This window comes from Dermacentor silvarum, chromosome 8 (genome assembly GCF_013339745.2).
Source record: "Dermacentor silvarum isolate Dsil-2018 chromosome 8, BIME_Dsil_1.4, whole genome shotgun sequence".
NCBI lineage: Eukaryota > Metazoa > Arthropoda > Arachnida > Ixodida > Ixodidae > Dermacentor > Dermacentor silvarum.
The window spans coordinates 93,166,024-93,188,483 of record NC_051161.1 but is presented as its reverse complement, the minus strand read 5'-3'; the positions used below and the strand labels follow the sequence as shown (position 1 = coordinate 93,188,483).

Genomic DNA, 22,460 nt, shown 5'->3' with positions numbered 1-22,460 from the left:
GGGGCGATGATTTTATCGCCCTTGGACTTTGTATGGAACCTCAGGGCGGCGACGCCGACGGCGAAAATCCGCTTGAAGTGTCCATATAATTGCTATCAGGGCCGTGCAACAGGTCAGAGCGTCTGGAGATCGCTTTCAATACGGTGCGCGCGAGAAACCGCTCCGGCGCTAAGTACGCAGTTGTTAGAAGAGTAGAAGTCGCGCCCCCCTCACTCCCATGCCCCCACGGCCTTTCGCACGAGGGAGGAAGTCGCATTTACGCTCTGCCGTGCGTTCGCTCTCCATGAAAGCGCGCGTCCCCCGCGCGCTGTCTCTCGCACATACGGCGGGCGCGGGGCGATGATTTTATCGCCCTTAGACTTTGTATGGAACCTCAGGGCGGCGACGCCGACGGCGAAAATCCGCTTGAAGTGTCCATATAATTGCTGTCGCAATAAAAAAAACATCCCACAATAAATGGTTACAACGATAGTGCTGAGCACATATTACTAAGAAAAAAGAAAAAGAGCAGTACTCTGGAGCGTTTTGTCAGCCAAGGAAGAGCGGGCATGGCCTCCGAAACTGGAGGATTGCACGAGCTCTCTATTGATAGCGCGCGTTCCAATCTTGGAGGCTGTACAGCGAGCCACTGGAATCCAAGCCAGTGCAAAATCCAACATGGCGGCCTCCAAGATTGGGTAGCGCGGCTCGGAAAGAGCGATTTAGTCCGCAAAATCGAACTTTGGGGTCTCAATTCGTCCGAAAAATTGGGTGCGAAAATGCATGAACTCAATGGGAACCCTGACGGTGCATTTTTGAAGTCCGGAATATCCAGGAGTTCCAAATTTTTGGAGTCAAGCACCACCACGCCCGCTTTCGCGGCAGTTATCGATTCCGTGAACATCGTCCGCAACTTTGTTGAGTGCAGTGCGGGTGATATTTGTATGCTACGTTTTTTGAGCCAGCTGGAGAGCATGGCACTAGGGGCGGCGAACCAGCGCGCCAAGTAATCCCGCGTCGGTGATTACATTGAGTAATTTTTATCGGACATGGCAAATAAAGGTGATTTCTTTTTGCGGCAAGTTCTTGCTTGTTTTCTTTTTTTTATTATTCATTTCGGTTAATTCGAAAATCCGCTTAATTCGAAGAATTTTCGCGGTCCGGCGACCTTCGAATTATCGAGGTTTTACTGTACATTCGATAAATTCGAACCCCCTATAACAATATTCAAGTGCCAAGAAAATCCCATTGCTATAGCAGATAATTGTTATAACCAAATTACAAAAAAAATCGGAGGGTACGAAAATTCTAAAAATGTATTTAGGCAGAAAGAACCACAGTCGAACTCACTTATAGCATTACCATTTTTAACATTATTCGAATATAACAGTAAGCAATTAAACCACCCTGAATTTTTGTTTGTGTTCTATGGTAAAATAAACCACTTACTGCAATGTTCTTATGCTGCATTATTGGCTATAACAGCTAAGTCTGGCTATTGGGTGTCTGTGGCAAAAAGAAAAGGAATCCGAAATCCTGGAAAAGAAAAAAGAAATGAACTCGAACCGGTTTGCCACCCCCACCTTTGTGCGCCTCTCCAGTCTCCCCTCCGCCGTCATCGGTGAGGAGGTGGAAGGGAGACAGGAAAGAGATGCAACGAAGGTGTGGGGTGCGTTGTAGAAATAAGGGTGTGGCAAAGCAGCTCCTGTTGGTATTTTTTAATTTTTCGTCGAAATGCAACAAAGGTGTGCCCTGCAGGGGGAGGGGGGGGGGCTACGCATGGTCACACCACGGAGGTCACTTTTGTCACACCACAAAGGCTGGTGTGATAAAAGGGCTTGGTTTTCTTTTCTTTTTTTTTTCAGGGGTGGTTCGAGGACTTTCTGTTCTTTTTCCTTTCGGATCACACACCCCATAGCCAGACGAAATTGTTATAACCAATAACGCGGCATGGGAGCACTGTACTAAGCTGTTTATTTTACCATAGAGCCCATTATGAAGTTGACGGTGCTTTGGCTGCTCATTGTTATATCCAATATATTGTCAAAACTGGTATCGTTATAAGTTAGTTCGACTGTAATAACAACTGCCTTGATGGATATAATAATCTAATAAACTTCATTATTGCATTATTCATTATTTAACTTCATTGTTGGAGTACCCGTGATTATGCTGCTAAAGCCAGCCAGCTTGCGAAGCATTCCTGTTAGATATCCTATGGCTAGCAATCCTCCGGGTAGCACCAGTTTAGGAAAATGTGTGCCCAGAATGTACAGTGAAATGTCTTGTGGCTAATAATAGTTTTCCACAATGCAATTACCAGCTGCAGTTCTTTCTGCAGTATTTCCTAAGCCGCCATATGCTTTCTTTTCTTTCTTTTTTTTATTGCAGACAGTCAGAACTGGTATACTACAGATTTTTACAGAAATAACAGAAATTGTGACATAAAAAAAAGGTTTTACTATATTAAGGCATGGGGAAAAGGATAAAAATAACAGGTCATTAAGCAATTTGCCACCTAATCATGGTGAGTGGTGCCATTCATGGCAAACACAGAAAAAATAAATGACCACTGCCTCATTACAAGATTAAAAATGTCTGTGATTTGTTGATAAGGTGGTCTGTAGCAAACTATCCACTGCTAAGCAGCACAACCCATGCTCGAAGCAAACTTAGAAATTGCATGTCACTAGTACAATTAATTGTGCCTATTAGCCGCTCAGGGCAATTGTCTTGCACTGCTGGCAATAGATGCCACAATAAGCACTGTGAGGTAAGTTGATTATGCTAGTCTGCTATGAATTTATTGTACTTTATGTAAATACAACACACTTCCGTTAAGTTGACTCCGGTTAATTCGATTTTTTGGTTGATTCAATCCGAACTGAAGGGCCCGGCCAGCGCTCATGCATTTCTGTGGGCCAATATTTTCGTTATGTCGATCCTAAAATTTTTTTGTTTGTCTTCGCCAAGAAAATTGGGCCCAAATAGCCTGTGCGGTGCAATTGGATACAAAACCAAAGCTGCATTTGCAGCGTTCGTATGCTTTGCCGCATGACACCGCTGTACTGCGGCGAAGCCGAGTTCAAAAAAACTGCTGCCCTTGTGCAACCTATCATAGATTCTGGCCCATTTGTCTTATCAAAAATTGAGTGCCAATTACATTTCTACTTCGAAGCTCTAGTGACATTTATATGTTAGTTTTGTACTTTGTACAGATAAAAAGAAGGCACGTGCTTGATTTGAGGGCATGTTGGAATAGGGCAAATAACTGCCATATAAATCAGGGCGTGTTTTGGCTTTCTTTTTTACATTTTGTTTAATTCGACCCACCGGATAATTCGATCAATTTCATCGGTCTTGTCGGGGTCGAATCAATGGAAGTTGACTGTATTCTAGAATGTGCAAATTACGGCTTGTGCTTTGCACATTTCGTGTTCTGTCGAGCCACCCACACATGTAGCTCCTGTCTCATATGCTATGTTCTTCCAAAAGGAAATGACACTTTCACTGTCTTAATTTTAAGAAGCAGACACATTTTCATAGTCTGAGCTTGTTCCTAACAGATCCCCTTCTTTCCTTTCTGATCATGCACCGTACAGGCCTGTGACCTTGAGCAGCCTAGTGAGTGCATTCAACTTTCCAGACAAGTTGCTGTACGGTGAGTGCACCTTTTTATTTTGTTGATGATGTTTCATGTTCAGTAGCTGGAATGGCAGATGAAATACTATGCTTTGTTTCATACATACCATACATACAGCGGGCTTCTACTGTAACACTATACTGACGATACGACGCCATCGTGATGCTCGCTTTTCGTTTCCGATGCCTCGCGCTTGCGCGAAACGACACGCGTCCACGCATCCAGTACCTGGTGTGACATTCCAAGGATGAGTGCTTCGACGAAAACGGAAAACTTGTGCGCATTACAATCGAGGACGCGTTAGAATCGAGTAATTGTGGTAAGCGTTTTTTTTTTTTTTTTCGAATTTTCGTGCCGAACTTGCATATAACGAAATCCTCTTTATAACGAAGTTTTTCGGGAATTTGTCAATTTCGTTATATCCAGGTTTAACTGTAGCACAAAGAGCACCTCGAAGGTGGTAGACATAGTCAAATATACCATCACGACAATTATCAACAAAAAAAAACATTAAAAAAATAACGACATAATAAATCATGATACAACAAAATGTATCAGTGCCTTTGTAGGATGTTATTTTTTCATTGTAGAAGTTTAAATTACGAAAGAGTTTAAAGTGGTAGAAAGTGACAGATTCATTCTCAGCTGACTACCACTTAATTCTCATGAAAAACTCGGCAACAAGTCGTGAGTCAGTTGTTTGAAGGGCCGTTTTTGAGACTTGTCCCCGTTGCTTGTGCTGCAGGCATGATTGAAGAGCTGCTAAAGGAAGGTCGTCTGGCGGGCACTCTGGTTGGAGGCCGGTCAGAGCGTGCCTCGTACGTCCCGGACCTGTACTCCCGCTCGCAGGCCAACTGGGTGGACGCCTGCTACCGACAGAACGGGTTTCTTGGTGAGGAAGATTCCTTCGCGCAGTTTGAAATGCGGAGTGCATTTCTAACGGCACTTTCAACTCGTTGCATTAGCACACTATTTAGCGCTATAAAGCTCTTGTTACAGCAGCAACTTGGCACAGTTCTGGCCTCCCTGGGGCCTCACCTGCCAAAGGAAGGCATCGCTCCAAATAGTTCGCAATGAGTGTGGCTGTCACATTCATTGTCCGTCATCAGAGTGGATATATATTAGAGACTTTTAGATTCTTTCTATGAGTATAGCAGTCTACGGAATATCTATGATGTGGAAGTAACAGTGCTGGTAGCGGCAGGCTCTTTCAGTTTGCTCAACTGCAACGCATCTGAAACGTTTTTGCGTTTCATTCTCTTCCCGTCAAACAAAAAGAAAACAGCCAGTATACACTAGTGATTGTGCTGCTGCCAGTGCCTTTTTCACCAGTAACAAGTAGCACAGAAGTCATCATAGCCGTAATAGTTTTGTGCACTATCAACATTACAGGATGGCACGACCAACACGACTACTCATGTCCACGTTGCTGGAACCAACACCGCAAGCGAAATTGGCAAAAGCTTGGAAAATGTTGTGGAAAAAATTTGTTGTCATGAAATTTACAAATATCCATGAAACATGCGGTTTTGTGGCACAGAAATTCTAGAAGTCTGTGAGCCGGCACGTGGCGACGACGTCATGATGACATCGTCAGCACGCGCATTGTGTCAAAGGCATCTATTTTGCAAGTTACCGCCAGCATGGGTGCATGTTCTGTGGCAATGTGTGCACCATCCGATTTAGCAAAATTATCATGATGATTTATCATTAGCCTGATGATTTTGTCATTGCTTATTTCTTTGCCAACGACGACATGATTGCCTGTTGGTTGACAAGGCAACCTGTCAGGTTGCTTTGTTCTCGTCCATGCTTTGACTCACAGTACTGGCAGGATGCATTGATTATGTATTTATGTTTTCAAACAATATAGGTCAAGAAAAAAAAACGGTACACGCTCTGACCGATGAAATTCATTATGATTGCTGCAATAGGTTGCTGCACTCTTCTGTGCAGAGTATGATGCCATGACGAGGCTGGGAATCCCAGACCCCAAGGCCTACATCCGTCGACACTTCAAGGACGAGCCACTCGTGTTCCTCAAGACAATCTGCATTGGACAGATGCTGCTGGCACAGGTTGAAGCTGCCATTGACGAGGCTGCCGCCACAGGCTCCTGGGTGGATGTCGCGGTGAGTGCTTGCGTCCTCCCGTTTCATTTAAAGCCTCTTGCATCGTTGTCAGCATCAGCCTTGCAGCCTATCACAGGATAAAGGCATCACTCAAAGTTCCACCCAAAGGCATCACTGCACGCGTCAAGCACTGACTACGAGTGGGTCATTCACCGAATGTACCGAATGCAGGGAAACCTCGATATAACGAAGTGTACTTGCAGCGAAAAACTTTGTTAAATCGCGAATTTTGTTCATTTGAAGTTTTAAAGTTTCAGCAGTGAAAATAATTCCACAAGCTCACAGAACATTCCTGGTGGATAGTATCGCGTCAGTAATCATTTATAAACAAATCGCAAGAAGGTCGGGCCAGGATTTCGTGGTTATGAGCGCCAGCACTCGCGGTACAGATCGTGCCGAGAGCAATGTATCGGCGTGGCTCACGGAACTGAGATTAGCATTTTCCACCACACGGCGCTGTAAATCTTAAATACCATGGCTGATCACGTTCTCGCAGCCGTCATCAAATACAGTGCAGACCACATATAACGATACCACATATAACGATATATCGGTTATAACGATGAGTCGAGCTAAGAGTATCAACTTATGCGTTAGGGCTATGAGAAAAAAAAACATATATAACGATATGTTATTCACCGCATCTCGGATATAACGATTGACATTTTGCTTCTGGGCGGTGTTTTTCACGCAGAAAAATCATGAAAATTGCATTCCTAAATTGCCCTTAACCGAGACGGGGCGAAAAGTTTGCCTACGCGAATTCGTATCTGCCGCCATTACTGCGCAGCGCATCCCGCCCGCGCGCCGATTGCGAAAGCCACGGAGAGCACCGCAAGTTGGTGCAGCATGCACAAGATGGCGCCAGCTGCTTCGCGCCCGCGTCACGGGCGGTCGTGGGAGGAGGGGGGGAAGAAAGGCAATAAGCGAGGGCAACGCCTCCTCTGGCGAGGGGTGCCTGCGCTCCCTGCCGCATGCTCTCTCAACGAGTGTGGAATCGCACCGTGGAAGGTGTGGGAGATGCGCCCTTTGAGACGAAACTGACTTCGCAAGACTCGGAAGAAGTACGAGCTCAGGCAGTCGATGATATCGACGATTATGAAAACCGGGAGCACCAGGATCATGAAGCCTAAAAGCAGTGGCCATGTCGATCAAAGAAAAAGGCTGGCTTTGTGCGCCAAGACGAAACTCCCATGGGTGAAACTAACATGGTGGAAGCCACTGACATTAGAGTTTTAGATTAGGGGCCCTAATGCTTGCATCCCCCTTATCTAAAACTATATTATCAAACTCTGGGAGCACGTCTCTACTGAGGATGTAATGGCCGGGTGGTGCTTCGATGGAGGAGCTTCCGAGTGCAAATAGTGCTGCCTCGTTCTACGAAGAGATGTCCGACGGGGCGATCGTTGTCGCGACAAACGGCGGTGTTGTGCGACGGAGGCGACGACAGCAGCAGCAATGACGACGAGATGGACAATGGACTGTCTTTGAACTGACCCTGAGGTTCAACCAAAGTGCAACGTCGACGATCGAGTCGCTCATTGAATTCATACATGCAAAATTATAGCCGCCAGTGTTCGCCCAGCAGATGGACGCGATGCAACCGGCGGTTATGAATCCAAAACTTCCGCGAAAGCAAGTGCAGATTTCTATTTCAGCGTGACTAACGATTGAGACGCTATTTAGAGGTATAAATAAAAGTTTTATTTTTCATGGCCTACTTTCAACAACGTCGATTTTTGTATCACAAGTGGCAGTTTCGGTTTTGGGACTGCAAAGGTATATTCGGCGTTTTTTTTTTTGGCAGTCCAGATATAGCGATGATCGGTTATAACAATCGTATTTCTCGTTCTTCTCGATATCGTTATAAGTGGACTGCACTGTAGCACTTAAAATTATAAAACAAAAGTGCTAGAAGCTATTCGTTCTGAAAAAAAAGCTTCTGCCAGAAAGATGGAGCATTGACGGCGATAGCGAAAACACAACTGCATGAAGTAAGGTTCATAGCTTTATCGATGTCATGTGGGCTCAAGCATAGTTGCTGTCGCAATGCAAGCGAAGGCTTTGCACCGTGCCTCGGCCACTTGAGATGACACGACCGCTAACACTAGATGTGCGGTAATAAAATGCGCATGAAGGCACCGACCATCTCGGCTCGTCCTTTGCGCTTGTTGAAAATTACCTTAAGATATGGCGTGCGGCCTGCATATGGACAGCCATGTGCAGCTACAGCAAGGGTTGAGGAGAGGAGTCGTTTGGGGAAAAGGTGGATAGGGAAAGTCTTCTTCCCACCTCTAGCGCATGCTTGATCACGTTACCGTACGCTCGCCCCTTCCCCACCCCCTTTGCGCTAAACGAATCGTTAGCTCTGGTGTTTCTCTGAGCACTTCTAGCTGCCGCGGCCGTGCTGTTTTCCTGCATACTGCGTCCCGGCGCAAGCGCTTCGATGGCGGTATTGTTGCTCGAACTTTTCATGGGGAAATACGCTTGCGAATAACTTTTTCCTCGGCCGACATTATTATAGTTTTTTGCTAGATTTACCAGCCATACAGGCTCAAAGTAGATGCTTGAAATGGCCAAAAACTTCGTTATATCGAAGTCGTGTCACGAAAGTGCTTCGTTAAACCGCAGAAAAAATACATGGGTTTCAATGGAACTAAGATTGGGAAATAAAATAGTTTGTTACGTCGCAAATTTTGTTAAACTGAAGTTCGTTATATTGAGGTTTCACTGTATTTCAAAAACCGTATGATCGAGAAATCGAATGCTAGATGCACTCGATTCACAAATTGAATTATTCAAACATTTACTATTCGATCCTAAATCAGAGATTCAGGTATCCGCATACCCCTATTTTAAACCCTAGAAAAAAATACCAGCAGGCCTCAGCATAGCCTAAATATTTAGGTATGATAGCTTTTCTACAAACCAGTTTCAATTTCAGCTCCCAGGAGCTCTATATGTCACGACACAGGAAGCGCTTCGGTCACGTGGGAGCAGGACACGACGACGTTCGGGCACTCGCTGCAGTTCATGCTGTCATGCTGCTACATTTAGTCACGTTACAAGTAGCAGCATCACAGATGACAAAGCAAGTCAGAACGAGTGCCAAGACATCGATATGTCCTGCTCCCACCTTGCTGTCTCCTGTATTGTGGCATACACAGCTCCTGAGAACCAAAACCGAAACTGATTCATAGAAAGCTATTATAGTAGTTTATTCAGTCTGCGTTGAGACTTTCCGGTATTTTTCTGAGGTTTAGGTGTCCAGGACCTTCGTTTAACACAAAAAGTGAAAAGTAAACAATGCCTTGTCAATACTCCTTTAATCACCATCAAAAGTGGAGAATCGAAAGCGACAGTATGTTGTGAGCCTGCAATCAGGCTTCCAAACTGGCAGCATCTGTGTACAAGTGTATTGTTTGGAACAGGTTTGAACTTGGTATGCTGCTTTCAGTGGTTCAACTACCTATGACGCTGAACAGTACCCCCTCCCACACGTAAGATTGGTCAGTCTCGGCGAATCTGTGTATGACGTCTCTCTCTCTCTCTCCTTTTCGAAGCAGTGGCAGGAATTTGTGTTGTGGTGCATTAGAAGACACTGTCAAAGCCTGCTGTGACCTTCACTTTTCTCCCACAGCCCCTGCTGCCTTCGGTGTTCAGTGCCGAGGATGTGTCGGGCATTGTTCAGTCGGTGCTCAAGTCGCGACCACGGAATGTGAGCCAGTCGGTGCAGCAGCTGCTGGACACCATCATCGTCAGCGATGCCTTTGTTGACAGCTGCGTGCACTCCTTTGACCCACTCATGACCGCCAAGGCCGAACTGGTAAGGGGATGCTGCATGCAACTGCTACCCCTTTCACACGGCTACCGTGAAATCAGCTGCAGACAATTTTGAGTGAGAACTGCTTGGAAGTAAAGTCATATGACAAAAGCTAATTAGTTAGTTGTTTTAGTGAACTACCTGTACATTGCAATTTGTTGTGCAAGCAATGTCCGGTAATCCACCTGAACTCTCCAAATTGCGCTATATGCTGCATGCAATAATTTAAAAGCTCCGAATTCTAAAAAAGCACCTGGCGTATGCACCTGCACATTCTGTGGCCTGAACTATAAGATAGGGCCTATGAGCAAGGACTTGTATAATTGGGACGAAAAGAAACCACTGAAAGACAGACATGCTAAGCCCCCTGAACAAACTAAACGTCTTTTCTAACAACCACTTGAAATGTGCTCCAGTCGTTAATAACACGAATGACCAATTCAAGACCAACAAATGTTCACAAAATTTATAATATTATGGCTCAAAAGCAACAGAGTTTGTTCGATGGGCTTGAAGGCAGACACAAGAAAGGGTAGTCAGCGTATTCAAGCGGAGCTTGTATTGCCTCACAGGTGTTGGTGCCGTTGTAGGTGTGACCGCAAAAAACCCGTCTCACGCAAGTCAAGGAAAACGGCGGGAAAGGCTAATAATAGACCGCTGGTGAAAAACATGAGGCGTGCACCCGTAACACGTGATGGGAGCACCCAATCAGGAGCAGGCATGCGCTGGGGGAAAGGCAAGGGAAGGGAAGGGCCTCGCGCACGTTGCGCCGGGTCTCCTTTTCAGTGCACACTTGGCAAACTGATGGGAAAGCCTGGCATTGTTTGGTCAGCGGTGGAACAGGCTGCTTTCGACGAGAAACGCCATCAGCGTCGCCAGGAGCAGGCTCGCACTTGCCATGCAGAACCTGCATTCAAGGCAGCCCAAGCCCAGGCTCGGTTATAGCAGCCGGCAGCGGATCCCACGTTAATCCCATCTCCTTCCCGGTAGGAGAAGGGCTAACAAATTTTTTCTCCACTTCTCCCTGATTCAATACGTCCATTACTTTTCTACTGCTGATACGGGCGCATGTACTGTAATAATATGATCAGTATCATACAATAGGATAGGGCAATCAGTTACTCAAATGCTGCGTTCACATACATCTCCGAAAGAAGGAGCGCTCATATATTTCCATGTAGCATTAGTGGACACCCATTGGAGAGTGCCTGCCTGTTTAATTGTTTAGGAGTTACATTAACCCATTAAGGCGCCATGTACAGTAGAACCTCGTTGATACGATCCCGTTGCGTACGATTTCCTGGCGTTAACGTTTGCAATCGAGAACACAAAAAAATGACCCAGAAAAGTTATGCTTATTTTTCCCCTGTTCATACATTCCCGGAAAATGATCTTTCGGCACCAGCATTCAGTACATTGCCAAACTGTGATTGTATGATACATTTTCCGGCCGCTAGATCCTATGTAAACATTAAAATGCACGAGGCTCAGACGATCGAGAACATTAGTTGCCCGCTGCAGCAGCTTCACCGCAATACTCGCCTGCCCGTCTCTCGTAAAAATGCCGGCACGCACTCAGTTTCTTATTCCGGTACCAGCAAATCATTTCCCGAGTTGTTGTACGTTGCATTCACAGCTATCGCCGCCAACCCTGTTGCGATAAGCATCTTCACTTATCTGTTTTACAGCACGTGGGGTGTAGTGCCGTTCATAGCATACTACACGCTTTTAGTAGGTGATCACCCAAGCGCACCGCCGTTCCCTGCTGCAGGCAGTGGGATGTGAGCGCCACGTTTTGCTCCACCGGCATCCACCAGTTCTATTTCATTTCGGTTTCCCTTCTCCTATGCAATAGGATAACAACAATACGCATCTTGAGCTGCTGAAGCCTCACTAGCGCGACGCGCGTCAGCGCCTCTTGCTCGTCTCGCAATGAATCGCGCAACGCTTCACATTATGTAGATGTCAACTACAGTTGAGTCTCTGAAATTTTATCGCGATATCAATTATATGGACACTGCAGGTGCATTTACCCCGTCGGCATTGGTGTTGCCGTGATGTTCTGTATAAGGTCTAAATGTGATAACATCATTGCCTCACACCATATGGTGTATGTGCAAGTGAAAGCCTGCGAGGGTGCGCCGATGATGGTGGCTCAATCTCGCGCGCAAGGGAGGAAAACGGGGAAGTGGCGAACCGTCTTCCATCGTGCGCTAGATATCGGGAGGGGGGGGCGGGGGGGCGGTTTTACTTCGGCGGCGGCTGTGTATGGCATGGCCGTCACCTTCGATTGCATGAAAAAAAATTTTCTGATTATAACTACAAGTAAGCATGCTGAATGCATTCGGCACTTGTTTAGAATAGCGCCTTTTAGCATACTGCTATGCGCACCGTCATCGTGTTAATTCCCATCGCGCAACGCCCATCGCCTGTGAGATCTGTACTACAAGTCCCGGGTTTCGATAGGGCACATATTGCGGAAGCGGAATGGCCAGCGCTCTATCCTGACATGTAGCAAGCATGCGATACGCTGCGCGGAGGCGTGATATGGGCATGCAGCGGGGAGCTGGAATATTTGCTAGGGAGGTCGCGTGGACTGGCATTGCTGCTGAGGATCAGCCCATTCTTATTGCAGCTGGATTCTATTGTGCAGTCGCCCCCATCCCCTTTTTTCGCACTATAAGTGCACCCTCGCAGTCCAAAAACACGTGCCCCTTGCTACTGAGAGGCTGGCTTTCCCGCAGGGCTTAGGCGTTCAGTGGGTGAGCCCTCTTGAAAGGCGAAATTTTGCCAGCAGCATGAAGTCATCAAAAAATTAGGCACAAAATCAGACACATATTTCTAAATTAAATAGAAACACTAAGAACCATGTTTGCACCCACACAGCCAACAATATATTCAAATTGTTTCAAATATTCGTATCGAATCGAATATTAAAAATTGTCAAATACCTAGTATTTGAATCGAATATGGATATTGAAAATATAATCGAAAATATTCAGAATTTTCAAATATTGGCGCATCCCTAAGCATATTCTTTCAAACATGTACGATTGAATCAACACAGGTCACCATATGAAAATGAAAACTTGGTCAGTTTGAACGTTAAGGCTCCCAGTGAACCCCGGTTCCTTCGACTGTCTTGCTTTCTGCATGTTCTGTAATAGCAGCATATGTGACTAATACTGTAGGGAAAATTTGCGCTCAGTGCAAATTTCGTGCAATTTCAGGGCGAGTACTTTAGAAGAAGAAAGTGCCAAGCAAGTATTTACCTCATGCACCAGGTTCTGACCTGTCCACCTCCTTTGTTTTATTCATTCTCTTTTTGGTATATAAACATAATGCGAGGCAGACAAGCTGTACATGTCATGCTCATAGAACCCTCTGACAAATCACAAGTTGTGCAAGAACTGCTAAAGTCATTTTAATCATCAAAAAACTGTGATCCCTAAATAAATGTGTTTCAAATGGCATGCACAGTGGGCACCCCCCGCCGTTTTGGTTTGATTCTGAACATGCTGTGCACGCGTGTCACTTCATTCATTTGCTCCGTACCAGCAATACAGCACTTGCCAAGTCTTTGTAATTGTCTACAAGTTTTCTGAATCCTGGCTACGCTCTTGTGCCTCGCAAATATGACCCATGACCCACCAAAAACTGGCCTATTGCATGCTGTGAACTTATCATCCAGCATTTTTTTTATTCAAAGTGTTTGCTTTTTGTATAGCAGCTGCACCACAGTCGACATAGCATCTTCATCTGTGGTTGCTGCAACGCTGCCGATGGGTAAAGTGTGTGCATTGTCTTACATAGTGCAGGCTTCTGATATACTGCAACCGATGCAGCTGCTATCAACCATATCATTCATTTTCCTAGTTGAACCTTTGACCTGTGCCCTGGCTTCATTTCAGTATAGAGCACAAATTAGATTTTCAGCTTAGTAAGTGTCAAAATTGCCAATGAGCTGCTGTAGTATCACGCAGTTTTTTTTTTTTTTGCAGAGAAGGGTTTAGAATTCAGTAAAAATGATCACTTTCTCCAAACCAAAAATTTAACAGATGCAAGTGTTCTTGAAATCACACATTGCTATCTGCATAGTATTGCCAAAAGAGAAGGTAAAAAGTTCAGATTTCACGCAGTTTGCAATGACTTCACTCTGTTCTATAGCACTACCAAGACTGGTGTAACAGTTCATACAACCTCTACAGTGACCTTGACAAATTGTGCGAAGGTCGTGGGTTCAATCCCGGCCGTGGCATCCACATTCTCATGAGGGCACAATACAAGAACGCAGTGTACCATGTATTGAACCCGAGGTGGTCAAAATTAATACGATGTCCCCCACTACAGCATGCCTCATAATCGAATCGTAGCTTTGGCACATGAAACCCCAGAGCTTAAATTTATGCTGTATCACTAAACAGACCACTAAGCATTAATCCGACAATGAATGTCATTGTGTGAATGGTCATGGAAGTGTAGACCTTACTTTTAAGCCTAAAGCGCAGTGCATTGGGCTATCTTCGGGTGTAGAAGCCTTTGCGGCCTGTCCCCTACCCTACCCTTAGGTCGCTCTCCCTATTCTAATATTGTCCTGTTGGCAGATAGTAAGAATGTTGTGTGTAACTCGAGTAAGGCCCCATATGTATTTGCAACACATTGATCTTCATATTTTTCCCCCATCTTGCTGCAACAACGTGGCAGGACTCTCAGAAGGGCGTGGTGTTCCTTGAAGCTACTCCAACAGCACCGCAGTCACACCACCGCCAGGCAGCCACTGCCACTCCCACACCAACTGCAGCCGAGGACAAGCAGGACAAGAAGGATGAGCGCCGCAAGAAAGCAACAGGTACTGGTCTTAAACAAATTCACAGACAGTGAACACTCAAGTTTCAGCTGAGAAATCCAAGTAATGGCAGGTCTATGCGGTCTGCTCGCACCACTGCCTACCTTTCTTCATTTTTGTATCAAGACATCGCAAGATTGGTATGGCCGTACCCCTGACTTTGTGCTTCATTCTAGTATTGGCGAGTTCATAGTGACGATTGAGCAACTGTGCAGCATTTAATGCTACTGTGGTAGCCTGCCCTTCATGTAAAATTCTTTCACTGGGGCCTTTGAGGTGTTTTCAATGAATAAGTTCAGCACTTAGCTGTGTATGTGTTAGGAACTAGTTGGTTCTCGTGAAAGTGCAGCCACATTTTTGGGACCCTGCAGGTTGTATTGATGACGCAAATCCAATCTAAGGATCCATTTTATTATTTATCTTCTTTTTCTTAGTCATTCTTGAACATTTTCTGGCTATATGATTCCAGTGTGCACTGCAGTAGTAAAAGCATTTGAGTTGCTTCATGGTATGTTCACGTCAGCTGCTGAAGGTATAGTACAGTCAATGTCTGATTTTTTTGGACTCCCTAGGGGCTGCAAAAGCGTCTGAAAAATTGGGCAGTCAGAAAAAATTAATGCATACTTTTTACTGCCCCCAAGGAGTTAAATCACTGCAGGAACGTCTGAAATAGCTCTGAAGGCCTGCCATTACAGTTATTAGTTGTATCGGTTTTTGTATTGCGGCAGGAGACAGCGAGTTCACGCCTCCTTAATTAATACAGTGGCCGCCTTCCAGTCTTGGTATGCTTCACCGCAATACAACGCGTATGCTTCACCGCGTAGCATTGCTGTATTGCGGCGAAGCTGATTTTTGGAAACCAGCATTATGCAACGCTTGACCCTTGCCGTGCTTCAAAGCCATTAGGGAGGATGATAAAAGCAGAGTCCGCACCATTGCTAACAAAAGTGAATTGTTTCAATGAAAAGCACAGCATCAAAATTAATTAATTAAACATGGACAGAAATAGAAGCCTCAGCCTACAGCCTATGTTTCTTATGGGGGACTTGTTGAAAGTCCTGGCAAACTTCAACAGTCCGTTCAAAATGGTGGTTCTGTACTGAGGCTTCACTTAATACAACACAATGTCACTCCACTACTGTTTCATTTTTTTATTGAAATGAAAGTAGGAGAAAGAGATGTAGTCGCCTTATAATGGTGACAGCTACTTTTCACGTACGAGCAATTTCAAAAGCTGTACAGTTGACTTCCGTTAATTCGACTTCGGTTAATCTCATTTTTCAGTTAATTTGATCCAGACTTAAGGTCCCGGCCTGCACCCATACATTTCTATGGAACCAGGCTTTTGTTATTTTGATCCTGAAATTAGTCATTGCCGGATAATTCGAACTTGGCTGACCATCGCCGTGCTTCTACCCAACCTAATGGTGACCACAGTTGGTGACTCCCCTAGTGGCAGTTTCAAACACATGTCAAAAATGTTTTGTCGAAAATGCCTATTTTTGGCCTAGTCTAGGATGATTTGCAAGCAAAAATGATAGCTTACAAAGAATTATTACAGTATTTACCCGATTCTAATACCACCTTTTTTTAAAAAAATTCATTCATAATTTGATTGGCCAGTGCAATCCGATACTAAACCAAACCACATTAAGGGGGTTCAACCGTCAAAGCCAGCCTAGCTAACGTCATTGCCATCACAAGATGTGGACCATGGATGGCGACAAAACGAGTTTTCTTGCATGGCATGACGACAAATATGATGACGCGTCGCTTTCATACAAAATCATATTCAAACGATACATCATTTTACATGATATGCTAGCAGCAACAAGTTGTGTCATGTGTTCTTGGCATTCTGGAGAATGCTTTGCAGCATGAACTAGCGAAGTTGTTAGTCTAGGTGTGGGCCCCATTCCGTTTTGCGATTGTTACAGATTCGTTTGATAATGCAGACGCTATGGACCGTACAACAGACAACATGTAGTGTCTCACAACAGGCAGCGATCAAGTGCTTTCCTAGAGTGATGACGATGGACGTTAAGTAAATAAATTTCTATTCTGTAAAGTTTAAGTCCACTGGTTGCGACTTTTTCGTATTGCTGGTATCGGAGGCATGCTACGTTTTTCTTGCTAAAATATGAGGTGCGTGTTCAATTTGTACTTTGTTTAGGAGTTCTAATGTCATTTCTTTGTTAGTTTTCTACTTTGAACCAATAGAAAGTGGGTGTGCATTTTATTCAGGGGCATTTTAGAATTGTAGCAAATACTGCCGATCAAGCAGCAGTGTCTTTCACTGTTTTTTCTGCCTCTTGTTTAATCCCACTAGATAATTCGACCAATTTCATCAGTTTCTTCAGGGTCGAATTAGTGGAAGTCGACTATGTTATAATATATGAAAAAACATCACAAGCTCAGGAAATAAACAGTGGAGAGATCTAAAGAGAATAAATGCTGTCCCGATATAGCTCGAAATACACAGGAGCATATAGATACAAAAGACAAAGGCAAGTTGCCACCAAGCGCCATACCGAGTCCCAAACAGGCGCGTGAAACGGTATGCAGTCAAATTGAGCAGGCCCACAGATGAGGAAAACACAGGGCAAAACAGGTTAAAGTGGGCTGCATCACACAAGACTGACACAAGTACATCTGGTGAGAATGGGTCACACAAAACTCTACTCATGTCTTCACGCAGTGTCACGAAGCACGCAAGGGAACAAATTTCATCCGCCTAACAGTAGCGGGCATCTACGAAGGAAATTCATGCTATAGTTGTTGTTTTTTTGTTTTTCGTGAAACTTCCTCCACCTTGCAGATTTCTACACAACTTCTTTGCCAAATTCACGGTCCTTGTATTTCAAGTGAGAGATTAATTCGCGCTCGCTCTGCGATCTGCTAGCCTGCTGGTTCGCTCGGATGGTAGAGCCATCACTCTGGAAGGGTCTTGGCCCTGGGTTCAGTCCCTAGACCAGGACGAATATTTCTTCATCTTCAAAGAGCTTTCCTTTGTTAGATACCCATACGGGATTTCTTTGTAGGCTCCTGCTACCGTAGGGTGGATGAAAAATTTCTACTTTTATGAAACTCCCTCCATGCTGTATATTCCCACAAAACTGATCTGTCATATTCAGTGTCACAGAGCACTTTCCCAAATTGCTGAGTACATTGTCTGAAATGGTGTTCAAAACACATTCGTGCAGAACGAAGTACATGTTTAGTGTGCCTGCTTCCTCAAAGAAATGTTCAAGTACATTCATTGTTTTTCCCTGGGCTGTTTCAAATTAGAACTATTGCTCTGTTTCAAATTAGAACTATTGCTCTCATACACCGGGCAGGGTACCCCTTTATTTTTATTATTTTATAAGCTAACTACTATTTCTCTGTTCCCATACACCTGCAGGTGGCAAGTCAGGCGGCGGGACACAGGGTCGAGAAACCAAGACCAAAGCCGTCAAGCAAAAGAAGCAGCAGCGGCGCGGCCGCGGGGGAGGCGACTCGGACTCGGAGGATGATGCTGGAGACGGACCGGGGCGTTCCCACCGCACCCAGCAGCAGCAGCAGGAGCTGGAGTTCATGACAGTGGACGAGATGCGGGCACAACTGGAACAGCTTCCGCTGCTCCGTGACTGCCCACCGGAGCTGAGTCAGAGCATTGCTGAGAAGATCCACAGGTGAGGCAGGCTGCTGGCTTCCTGATAAAAACTTGCAAGTTTCAGCTAACTTGGGAAGCAGTGACAGCAGTAGCATGCTTCTGTCCTTCATCAACCACATGCTGAATTATACAGTAGAATCTCATGAATTTGAGCACCAAGGGGACCAAAATTCTATTAGAATAAAACGTAGTTAAAGCTAGAGAGAGAACCTCTGAATGTAGCTCCCAATCAATTGTGCAGTGCAGTGCGCAAAATCAAAGCACTCGCTGCGCTCACATTGAAAAAATCTTATCTTTCCTCCATCAGCATGCGACATGTGCCAGAAGAAGCCGTAGTGTTGTATAAAGTCTGAGTGTGGTAAGATTGTGATTGTACGCTACATGCTGTTGTTTGCTGTGGGTGCGCTGAGCATGGCTGTCTGCACGGCTGAGCACATACGCGGGCCATGCGCCGTATCTTGGAGGTAAACTGCGGCGGGTGCAAAGCTGGGCCAGCCAAGATGGCTGGTCACTTCACATGCACTGTCTCGTCCCACGCACCTGGTATTTGAGGTCGTGTAATCTCAAGTGTCGGACGTGCGTTGAAGCTAGAGGCAGCCCGAAGCATTTCATGCCCGGGCTCTTCATCGTGCTAGCATTGTGACGACGAGTGTTCGTGGTCATCGAGTGAGATCTGTTCATGTTTGCCTGTGTGCACGTGACACCATGCTCGTTAATTTGATTAGTAAGTGAATAGTTACCGCAACTCATATGGCCAATAAAACTACGAACATTACTTTGTTTAGTTGTTTAAGGCTTTGCTGTCACTATCAATGTCTCTATGGGTAAAACTGCAACCTTTATTTTTCCTCCTTTTAAGCTGCATGCGAAAGGGGGTGCACGCTGCTCTGGCTGCTCCGGTTCAGTCTGTTCCCCACATGTCTTTCCTCACAGTTTTTTCGGGGGGCACGCAATGCTACAGTTGCTAGCATCGCATCGAACACCTTCGCCTTTGGCTAAAGTTTGTCTGAAAGCTGTTCCACGGAAGCGGCAATTTTGTTGGAAATATCTATTGCGTTCGAATTCACAGGTTTTTTCCTTTTCAAATACATAGGACTTTGCTGGGACCAACAGAACAGTTCCAATTACAGTCGAATCTCGATAATTCGAACTCGAAGGGGCCCAAAAATTTGTTCGAATTAAAAGAAGTTCGAATTAATAGAAGGACGTATTTTTGAAGTATTCGAGCACCATAGCAAGATGAACTAATGGTGCGAGTCGTGAAATTTCGCGACACGCAAGCGCATAGCGAGTTGCGCCCACGCCGGCCAACGCTCAGTTCCCGATAACGGCAGAAAACAAAACTTCAGGGAGCCGACGGCGCCAGCGGAGACCGTCGAAGGTGAGGGAGGAGGGTGCCAGGAAAGCGGATTTGGCCTCGGCAACTCCGCCGCTTCGGTGGCAGTGGCTTTGGTGGCTCTCCTCGCCCTCTCTCTCAACTCCCTCGCAGCTTCCTCACCTTCGACTGTCGCCACCGGTAGAGCCAGCTCGGAGCAATTTAGCCCGCTCCTTGAAGTTTCGTTTTCTGCCGTTATTGGGAAGCGAGCGTTTGCTGGCGTGGGCAGTTATTTGGCCGGACTGGGCCTCTGCCGCTGCATGAAGGGGTCTCTCCTAAGCTTTTGCTCTATGGTGGTGTTGGAAAAATGACGCTCGGAGGCGCCGCCGTGTTATTTGGTGGGCTGCTGAGAGCATTTTCGGTCTGCGGTATGTTCGAATTAACCATCACAAATGCTTTCGCGTTCGAATTACCGAGCGTTTCACCCATTGAAATACACATAACTTTGACGGGACCAGAGCGTCAGTTCGAATAAACCGGCAGTTAGAATTAAGCGTGTTCGAATTAACGAGACTCGACTGTATCTGTCAAGTTGTAATTAAGAGATTTCGAATTATCAGTGTTTCATTGTTCTGGCGGTGTGTGTGAGGGACATCATATTCTGAGCGTTACCTAAATAGGAGTGCCAGATATGTGTGACCCTTCAAACTAAACCACTGGTTTGTTCTTACCGAAATTTTGCAGGCATGGCACTTCGCAGCAGGTTCAGTTTAATGCCATGTTTACATGTATTACCTGCCTTCTTCATCTGCAATAAATCAGGAGTGCGTGTTGTCTGCAGCGATGCCAAAAAAAATTCAATTTTGGTATAATAGAACTGCGGCACCAACTGTTATTGCTACAGTGAAAGGTGTCTTCATAGCAATGACAGGATGGCACCTCCATTGCAATGCGTAATGAAATCAGCAAGTTGCCATTGCCAGCAATATGTTCTGCTGCCGTCTCGTGATGACCAGGGCAATAATGCTGGTTGTAGGCTGTTGTGAATGCCGCATATGGGACTTTGGCTTCGTATCCGATTGTCTCAGAACTGACGGCATGCATTATAACTGGGTAAATGGGGTAAGCGTTTCTTAGAGGCCTCTTCAACTAACATTATGTAACATTTTTAGTGACCGGTCCCAACCTACATGGCATTGTGCACTTTGCTGTGCTTCACATGCCCTCCTTCCTTGCACATGCAGGCCATTGACGCGCAAGTACCAGGAAGTGGCGCGGTCAGTGTTCCTGGCGTCGTCCAGTGCGTCTGGCGCGGCGCGACGCAAGACGTTTGCCGAGCTGCAGGAGAAGGTCTCATCCCTGCTGCTCAGCATCCAGCAGTTTGACCGGGGAATCAAGGCTCTGCCTGCAGGTCAGTGACCTCTCTTCATGTGGACTCATAGATCTGCCTGCAAAGGATATCGCAGAGAAATCTAGCGCAAATTTCAGCAAGGCAGGTCAAGAAGAATCCTCTCCAGGTATGTACAGGTACGTACATACCTGGAGTTGTGTACAGTCATACCTTATTTACATGATTGTAAGTCGACAGCCCCACATCACATGTCGGCAAAACAAATTAAGAAGGGCATACCCATGGGCGCATTCCGCCTATTAGTCGCTGGACTACTCGTCCTCACTAGTGCTGCTGTCGTCATCGCTGCTGCAGTCCCACAGCATGTCGTCGTCCAGCGAAATCCCACACTTCGCTAACGACCACACCACGATATCACGTGGTATAACCACGCATGCCAAACTGCATACAGCTGTCAGGAAGGCTCCCTCAGACGACAGGTTTGTGTACAAAGGTGAACGTATAGAACAGTGAGGAAGACCTACGAGTTGCAGAGTGTGGGGTTAAACATGTAAAGAAATTTGTTGAGTGCAAGGTAGGAGTGGTACATAAGGTCCCTCTTGGGGAGCATTATACATAGGACAGACTGGGCAGGTGCCTCAACAAAAAATGCTCCAAGAGCGCAACAACCTGTGTAGTAGAGTGGTAATAGAAGGGAATATTGCTCCCCGCTGCTCTAGGTGCCAATGTACCCCACAGTTCAAAGACACAGCAGTTTTGGCAAGCAGCAAAGACAGGCTTAGAAGAACAATTGTAGAAGTATGCTTTCGGGAAAACCTGGAACTTGCGTAAGTTCACCGTCGATCACGCTCACAGACGGGCAATTGTCTTTTCTGGGCAGCCAGAGAAGAAATCAGGAGTGCGCACACAACTAAGAATTTCGCTCTATCAGTTGCATTGGATAGGTAATAGATAAGATACACGTGTCAAGCACAGTTCGCGCATCACTCTTTGTGCATGGCGTGGTTGCCCACAATGTTCACCCCCTGTATGTTTTAATAAACAGTTTATAAATGCACTTCGTCTGCACTGTTTTCGCCCCTGTGTATGGTTAACTTTGCAGCACTGCTTTATAAGTACAAGTATGATATTCCAACTAGCCCCAACACCACCCTTTATTTATTCTGTTCCTTAGATTTTTCTAAATAGGGTATCAGTGGCTTCTGTATGAGTCGAGGAATTCCGTAAGACCAACCTCATTACTCTGCCTTACCTAGAACACGAGTTGCGAGGTTCTGAATCTGAAAGTCGAAAGAGTGTTTTTCTGGTGCTTAACTTAGAAGTTTTAGTTGCTCTGCTTGTTGTTCACAGCGGAGGAACTACAGTCCCAGCTGGCCAAGCACCTACTGCGGACACTGTGCTCGGACTTGGTCAACTTGGTGGTCAGCTACCTGGCTGCGGAACATGCCAAGGAAGCAGAAACACCAACCAGCATGGCCCCTGAGGTACCACTCCTGATGGCGATGAACAATTTCAGCGCTCAGAGCATAATAGCATCAACAGTGCATAAAGCCACCAAAGGGGACCTATAACACTTAAAAAGCATGAGTAATGCAAAGAATAAGTTTAAACCTCCTGAAAGGGTGTCAAGTCTGACCAAGAACATTTTTTTTATATACTTTTGCTTTTATTTTCTACTTATGGTGCTCAAAACTTATAGATATATGTAATTTTATT

The 22,460-nt window shown here is 45.5% G+C and overlaps 1 protein-coding gene across 1 annotated transcript in view; it reads left to right on the top strand.

Annotated features, from left to right (window-relative positions):
* LOC119461587 (E3 UFM1-protein ligase 1-like) overlaps positions 1 to 22,460 on the top strand; it is a 42,379-nt gene that overhangs the window by 9,372 nt on the left and 10,547 nt on the right. The window contains exons 6-13 of the mRNA XM_049673240.1: positions 3,582 to 3,640; positions 4,368 to 4,514; positions 5,579 to 5,754; positions 9,395 to 9,580; positions 14,282 to 14,426; positions 17,827 to 18,097; positions 20,638 to 20,804; positions 22,095 to 22,228. Coding sequence (XP_049529197.1) covers positions 3,582 to 3,640; positions 4,368 to 4,514; positions 5,579 to 5,754; positions 9,395 to 9,580; positions 14,282 to 14,426; positions 17,827 to 18,097; positions 20,638 to 20,804; positions 22,095 to 22,228 — 1,285 coding nt within the window. The remainder of the gene's footprint in view (positions 1 to 3,581; positions 3,641 to 4,367; positions 4,515 to 5,578; positions 5,755 to 9,394; positions 9,581 to 14,281; positions 14,427 to 17,826; positions 18,098 to 20,637; positions 20,805 to 22,094; positions 22,229 to 22,460) is intronic.